Source organism: Orycteropus afer, unplaced genomic scaffold (assembly GCF_000298275.1).
Source record: "Orycteropus afer afer isolate SDZICR_OR568_19922 unplaced genomic scaffold, OryAfe1.0 scaffold00099, whole genome shotgun sequence".
In the NCBI taxonomy this organism is placed as follows: domain Eukaryota; kingdom Metazoa; phylum Chordata; class Mammalia; order Tubulidentata; family Orycteropodidae; genus Orycteropus; species Orycteropus afer.
In genome coordinates, this window is record NW_006921686.1 from 887,385 (window position 1) to 894,671 (window position 7,287).

Below are 7,287 nucleotides of genomic sequence, written 5' to 3' on the forward strand. Positions count from 1 at the left end.
GTCGTCCTCCTCGCGGCGTGAGCGGCACCGAGGCAAGCACCGGGATGGCGGCAGCAGCAAGAAGAAGAAGAAGCGGTCGCGGTCGCGGGGCGAGAAGCGGTCCGGGGACGGCGGTGCAGACAAGGCCTCGGTCCTGGCGCCGCTGGCCTCGGGCTCTGGCGTGTCAGCCAGCGAGCGGGACAGCCGCCGCCGGGGGGCCGTGCCACCCTCCATCCAGGACCTCACGGACCATGACCTTTTTGCCATCAAGCGGACCATCACGGTGGGCCGGCCCGACAAGTCCGACCCCCGGGGCCCCTCGCCGGCCCCCACCTCGTCGCCCAAGCGCGAGGTCCTGTACGACTCGGAGGGACTGAGCGGCGAGGAGCGGGGCGGCAAGACGAGCGAGAAGGACCGGCGCCGGTCCGGGGCGGCCTCCTCCTCTTCCTCCCGTGAGAAGGGGTCGCGGCGAAAGGCATTGGATGGGGGCGACCGGGACAGGGACAGGGACAGGGACAGGGACAGGGACAGGTCCTCCAAGAAGGCCCGACCCTCCAAGGAGCTGGCGTCCGCCTCAGGGCCGCCTCCGAAGCCGCCAGCCAGCAGTGGCTCGGGCTCCTCCTCCTCCTCCTCCTCCTGCTCCTCCCGGAAGGTGAAGCTGCAGTCCAAGGTGGCTGTGCTGATCCGCGAGGGCGTCAGCAGCACCACCCCCGCCAAGGAGGCTGCGCCGGCCGGCCTGGGCTCCATCGGCGTCAAGTTCAGCCGCGACCGCGAGAGCCGCTCCCCGTTCCTCAAGCCCGAAGAGCGGGCCCCCACCGAGGTGGCCAGAGCTGCACCAGGCAGCACCAAGCCCAAGAAGACCAAGGTCAAGACCAAGGCTGGGGCCAAGAAAGCCAAGGGGACCAAGGGAAAGACCAAGCCATCCAAGACGCGGAAGAAGGTGCGGAACGGCGGGAGCAGTGGAGGTGGAGGCGGCCCCGTGACGCTCAAGAAGTCCAAGGCGGATAGCTGCAGCCAGGCCGCTGGGACCAAGGGTGCCGAGGAGACGTCCTGGTCCGGAGAGGAGCGGGCCGCCAAGGCGCCCAGCACCCCGCCCACCAAGGCAGCCCCTCCGCCCCCTGTGCTCACCCCTGACTCCCAGACCGTGGACAGCAGCTGCAAGACACCCGAGGTTTCCTTCCTGCCCGAAGAGGCCAGCGAGGAGGCCGGGGTTCTGGACGGGGCTGAGGAGGAGGAGGAGGAAGAGGAAGAGGAGGAGGAGGAAGAGGAGGAAGAGCAGCAGCCCGCCACCACGACAGCCACCAGCACAGCTGTGGCCGCCCCCAGTGCCGCCCCGAGTGCAGGCTCCACTGCCGGTGACTCGGGGGCCGAGGACGGGCCGGCCACCCGTGTCTCCCAGCTGCCCACGCTGCCCCCGCCCATGCCCTGGAACCTGCCGGCGGGCGTGGACTGCACCACCAGTGGCGTCCTGGCCTGTGAGTGTCCCTGGGGAATGGGGCAGACGGGAGAAGCCCGGGTGGGGTCGGGACACTCAGGAGGCCCTAAGGTGGGATCTTAGGTATTGGGGTGCCAGGGGCGAGCACAGCAGACGGGCACAGGCTGAGGTTTGCCGGGAACTGGACTTACTAGAGGAAAGGGAGGGAGTGTGGTGCACAGGGGCGCGGGCCTCTTAGGAGGGAGGTCGCAGCCCCTGCCAGACCTCAGACGTGGGGCGAGAGGCCAGGCACAGGTGCAGGGTCAGGGTCCATGTTCTCATTCCTGCCACCACCTCATCTCCAAGTGACCAAACCACATACCACCCCCCACACACACCTTGAGTCCCGAGAATACGCCAGGTGGGCAGGTGGGGGTTACTGGCAGCCAAGCCCTCGTTTCCAGCTCTGAGAGTGAGGCCACATGGCCTGTCCGGGGCTCCAGGGGGCTGGTGGGCAGCAGGTGTTGGGGGAGGTCCCCACTTCCGGTCAGGTCAGCTCCCATCCCCCACCTCGTTCCCTTGCTTCCCGCAGTGACTGCACTTCTCTTCAAGATGGAGGAAGCCAACCTGGCCAGCCGAGCAAAGGCCCAGGAGCTGATCCAGGCCACCAACCAGGTGGGCTTCCTGGGGGAGGCGTCCCCACAGCCCCTCCTTGTCCCGGCCTCGGGCCAGTGGAAGAACCCCAGCTCCCAGCAGGCCTTGGGGCAAGGTGCCCACCCCAAGAGAAGCCTGTGGCCCCAGGGCTGTTGGGAAAGCCGGGTAGGTGGGGCACATGGGCCCTGGGCCCCCCGCCTCTGTTTACTCCCCTTCTCTCCACTCTCTTCCCTTAGATCCTCAGCCACAGGAAGCCCCCCTCAGGTGTGGGGGTGGCCCCCGCTCCTGTGCCCACCTCTCTGGGCCTGCCCCCCGGACCCTCCAGCTACCTGCTTCCTGGCAGCCTCCCCCTGGGGGGCTGTGGCTCGACTCCGCCCACCCCCACGGGGCTGGCTGCGGCATCTGACAAGAGAGAGGGCAGCAGTAGCTCCGAGGGACGTGGGGACACAGACAAGGTGAGCGGGGCCTGGCCGGGCGTTGCTGGTGCTTTCTCAGGGGACAGGGATGGAGAGCGAGATGGGGGGCTCAAGGGGAGTGGCCGCGCTGCCGCAGCCCACGGGGGCTCCGAGCAGAGCTCTTGAGGCTGAGGGTGAGCGGGACCCCGCCGAGATGGTTCCTGGGCAAGTCCACAGCACGGGACGCAGCCAGGCCCCGCTTATCCAGCCACGGCTGCAAGCCCGCCTGCTCCCCGAAGCCCGTCTGTAACCCCAAGTCAGTACGTGAGGCGCTTTCCCAGCTGTTTGCGGACACCCACGGGCAGCGAAGAGCGTGCGTCTCCCCAGTGCTCGTTCCCAGCTGGGTCGGGACAGGCAGCACTCTGCCGTCCGCGTCTGCCTCAGACTGTGTGCAGGCGTCCATCTTGCCATGTGTCTAGTGTCACGTTTTGTGCCTTGTGCATCTTCCTGGCGATTTCGCCGTTGATGACGGTTCCCAGCACGATGCTGACGTGCTGTCTAGTGTCCCTGAGCAGAAGGCGGCTGCCTGGTGGCTCGGGCGGGACTACATGCAGGGCGAGTGTCAGCCACGCAAGCGAGTTACGGGGCTGGACTCGGAGCCAGCGAATCAACTCGTCCGTTAGGGAAGTTGTCTTTGGACAGAAACTCACATTCAACAAGGGCATGATGTGACCATTTGACAAAATGTTGTGACCAGAGGTTTGCAGGTACCTAAGGCCGTGTTTCCCTTGGAGCGGTGGTTCAAACTCAAAACCAAATCCACTGCCATTGGGTCAGTTCCGACTCATAGTGACCCCCAGTGGGTTTCCAAGGCTGTCAGTCTTTCCAAAAGCAGACTGCCCTGTCTTTCTCCCACAGAGCCACTAATGGGTTTGAACCACTGACCTTTTGGTTAGCTGCCAGATGCCTTCACCGCTACACCACCAAGGCTCCCTCTCAGAGCAGCGGTTCAGTGTTTGCTAATTCAGTGCTGTGGCCACTTGACAGAACGTAACCCCCATAGATAAAGAAACGGGGAGTGGTGGTGTGAGGAAGGCTGGCTGATGGCCGCTCAACCCAGCGGCCCCTGGAGATACACAGAGTGTGTGCACCCAGTTAGACCCATCGCAGTCCACCTTCAGAGTGCAACAGTGGACACTCGGATGATAACCAGGAGGCTGGCGGTTCTAACCCACCCAGGGGCTCCCTGAGAGGACCTGGTGATCTGCTCCCAGAAAGCTGACAGCCTAGAGCCCTGCGGGGCGTTGCTGTCAGGCGGGGCCACCACGAGTCAGAACTGACTGGACGGCACCCCCAGCGACATCACAGCACGCCCCTTCTCGGTGACCCAGCTACCCCTCCGCCTCCCCGTCGTGTGCTGGTGGGAGAGGGTGGTTTTCACAAGAAAAATCCAGGTGCCGTTCCCGGATGGAGTTGGGACGGACGGTGCTGACAAACACAAAGGCGGCGTTTGTTCATGTGCAACTTCTGGCCCCTCGCCGGGCTCTGGGGGCAGATCCCGCGATGGGAAAGCCCCGAGAAGTGCCCACTTGAGAAGGCGGTGGAGGGTGCTGCGTGTGCGCTGAGCGGGCACAGGGAGGGGGCCCCGTGCCCAGCAGCCGAGCACCGGGGTCTGTTCGGGGCCCTCTGCCGTCCTTCACCCCACCCTGTGGTGGTGCAGGCCTGGAGAGGAGCCCTTTCTCTGGGCTGCATCTGTGGAGAAAGCCGCTTCCCGGGATCTCGGGTGTCCTGGCTGGAGATCTGCGGGGTGCTGCCGCGGTCCGAGATGTCAGCCCCTGAAGGCTGTTAGCCCAGGCGGAGGCTCAGTGACATGTCCAGGCCTGGCCTGTGGTCTGGTGACTGCAGCGAGAGGAGCCGAGGGCAGACCTAAGCAGGACTTGCGCCTCAAGCCACAGATCACGAGCCAGGCAGCGGGTGCGAGGAGGGCAGTGGAGGCCGGGCTCCTGCAGGGCTCCGGCGACCCTCTCTGGTCCTCCTGTCCCGACAGTATCTGAAGAAGCTGCACACGCAGGAACGGGCGGTGGAGGAGGTCAAGCTGGCCATCAAGCCGTACTACCAGAAGAAGGACATCACCAAGGACGAGTACAAGGACATCCTGAGGAAGGCAGTCCACAAGGTGGGGCACCGCTGGGGGGCAGACGTGTCCTCACAGCCGAGGGGTAGTCGGAGGGACGGAGCAGAGCTGGGGTGCCGTGGCCTCACACCCCACCCTCCGGGCCATCGGGGGGATGAGTGGGGGTGACTCCCGTCTCAGTCCCGGGACGTGGGGGGCTTCACAGCCCCGGGTGGGGGGCCCCACAGGGTGGCGGTGACTCCAGCCCCCCTTCCCCCAGATCTGCCACAGCAAAAGCGGGGAGATCAACCCGGTGAAGGTGAGCAACCTGGTGCGGGCCTACGTGCAGCGCTACCGCTACTTCCGCAAGCACGGCCGCAAGCCCGGGGACCCCCCAGGGCCCCCACGGCCGCCCAAGGAGCCGGGGCCCCCCGACAAGGGCGGCCCGGGCCTGCCCCTGCCCCCTCTCTGAGGCCCGCCGTCCTGCCCCTCACTCGCCTCTTCGAAAATCTGGACATATTTATGGCTCCGCCTCCCCACTTCCCCTCCCCCCATAAGTGGGATGATGGGGGTGTTGCTGTGGGGAGGAGGAGAGCCCCCACCCTGCCCGGCCCTGGCCATCGCCCTGCCCCAAGCCTGTCCCCCTTGCCCCTCTGTTCATCCCCTCACCCTCAGTTTCATTAAAGATTTCATGAAATGTTCCCTTGAGCCACGCTGGGAGCCCTTTCTTCTCAGAGACAGATTTGGGTAGGGCTGGGGTGGCGTTGGTGGCCCAGGTCGAGGTGGGAGATGGTGGGAGGGGAGGCTCTGTAAACCGTGCATTCTGCCGTTGGGTCCTCGGTTTACTCAGCCTGGAGACGGGTCCAGTAGTGACATCTGCCTCCCAGGCCACTGTGAGGGTTAAGACCCAAGCAGAGGAAGCGCTCTGGTTAACACCCAGCCTGCAGGAAGCTGTCGGTTACCGTGTAGACAGCGGTACTGGCAGGGGCTCGGGCTCCCAGCCCCACCTAACCACCGCCTTCCAGGCTCGGAGTAGCAGACTGCCCCCGGAAGTGGGCTCTCTGCCCCCTACCAAGTTGGATTCTCTTCAGGAGACCTATGAGGGTGGGGTGACCTAACGCACCCCAGCCCACCCCCCGGCCCTGATGGTGAGGACGCCTGAGGAGCAGCAGTTGAGTTGGGCCGCAGTCGGCTGGAGCCAAGGCCCAGGCCCAGGGGACTTGCTGAGGCCTCCCAGCAGGACTTGGGTTGAGCTGGAGGGCATCCAGGGGGGCCTCCCACAGGGGAGGCTGCCGCCCAAGCCGTTTCCAGGCCAAGCAGGTTGGGTAGATGCCGGCTGAGGGCCAGCCTGGCCGCAGGCCGCTGCCCTGTAGTGACAGCCCTGTTCCTGGAAGTGGCCCTCGATCCAGCTGTGCTGTAGTTCCTGCTTTGGCCTCTGCCCCTCTCCAAGCCTCGGCACCTCGTTGTATTAGATGGGGGAAAGTCACTGGGAGGTGTGGGCTTCATTGCAGCTGCCCCCCGGGTCACGAGTGCTTCACTGGTGAGTAAGCAGACACCAGGAAGGACTGTTGCGCAGAGTGGGTCAGGGCGTGCCTACGGACACCCAACACAGGACACACGTGTGGTGACTATAACAGGAACCAGTTTATTGTTGAGGTGGGGGCACCCAGGCTCAGGCCTCCCCGGCGACCTGGAAATCCATGTCCTCAACCAGGTCCTGCAGGTAGGCCATGTACTGGTCTGAGGTGAGGGAGAGGGGTTGGCTGTTGGATATGTGCAGGTCCACAGTCTCCAGCGAGGAGGCGCCCCCCACCCGGGCCATGTCTAGCAGGACCCGGAGGCATGTAGGAACTACCTGCAAGAGGTGGGGGGGGGCAAACACTGTATTAGGGAAAACTCCAATTCCTTCCACCTGCCTCAGCCAGCTGCGAACTACAACCCCCAACAGCCCCACTGTAGCCCACAATGCACCACTAGGCCTGAGGCTGCTGGGAGTTGTAGTTTTTCCCATGTTGAATAACAAAAGATGCCAGAGGTCTCTAGGGCATAGATTCCCAGAAGCCCCAACGGCTGAGAACTTGTCAGAAGGACTCCTGGGAACTGTAGTTCCTCCCATGGTTTCCAAGTGCTCAGAGCAGGTTTTCTGAATGCAGCCACTAGAGGAACAGCCCCAGGAGAAGCTGGGAATGAGGAACTGGTGGTTGCTGAGTTGCAGTTTCTGCGAAGGGCTTCTGGGAGTTGTAGTTCTGGGGAGCAGCCTTGCCCCCTTATTAGCCCCACCCCTCTCAGCCCCAGCCAGGGAGCCTCATGTTGCTGGTACCTTGACCATCACCAGCTTCTTGATCCACGGCTTGTCTTGGGGCCACGGCTGCCCAAAGCAGAACCAGAGGGTGTAGCGGGGTGAGCACGTGCTTCCTCTGATGAAGGCAATCAGACCTAGGGGTCCAGGAGCGCCGTCAGGGGTGGGAACGGCCCCCTTCCCCACTTCCTCCCTGACGCAAGGGCCATCATGGCTCTGCCACCTTGACCTCAGGGAAGTCCTCACAGTTCTGGCACAAACTTTGGTGCCCCAGCTCCCTGACCAGCCCAGGGGCCTGAGTACTTAGAAATGGGTCCTTAGAGGAAGCCGCTCCCAGAGGACGCTCAGTGACACTGGAGTGGAAGAGCTGTCGGGTTCTCCCAAAGCCCTAAAGCTGCATGGGCTCATCAACCTGTTGCCATTGATTCCAACT

General features: G+C 64.2%; 2 protein-coding genes across 2 annotated transcripts in view; one reads left to right on the top strand and one right to left on the bottom strand.

The window, feature by feature from the left end:
* SCAF1 (SR-related CTD associated factor 1) overlaps positions 1-5,027 on the top strand; it is a 12,432-nt gene extending 7,405 nt beyond the window's left edge. Inside the window, exons 9-13 of the mRNA XM_042781230.1 lie at positions 1-1,454; positions 1,986-2,068; positions 2,284-2,502; positions 4,490-4,618; positions 4,836-5,027. Of these exons, the coding sequence (XP_042637164.1) occupies positions 1-1,454; positions 1,986-2,068; positions 2,284-2,502; positions 4,490-4,618; positions 4,836-5,027 (2,077 nt within the window). The remainder of the gene's footprint in view (positions 1,455-1,985; positions 2,069-2,283; positions 2,503-4,489; positions 4,619-4,835) is intronic.
* Positions 5,028-6,227: 1,200 nt separating this feature from the next.
* IRF3 (interferon regulatory factor 3) overlaps positions 6,228-7,287 on the bottom strand; it is a 4,502-nt gene continuing 3,442 nt past the window's right edge. The window contains exons 6-7 of the mRNA XM_007942848.1: positions 6,876-6,991; positions 6,228-6,410 (exon numbers count right to left, since the gene is read on the bottom strand). Coding sequence (XP_007941039.1) covers positions 6,228-6,410; positions 6,876-6,991 — 299 coding nt within the window. The remainder of the gene's footprint in view (positions 6,411-6,875; positions 6,992-7,287) is intronic.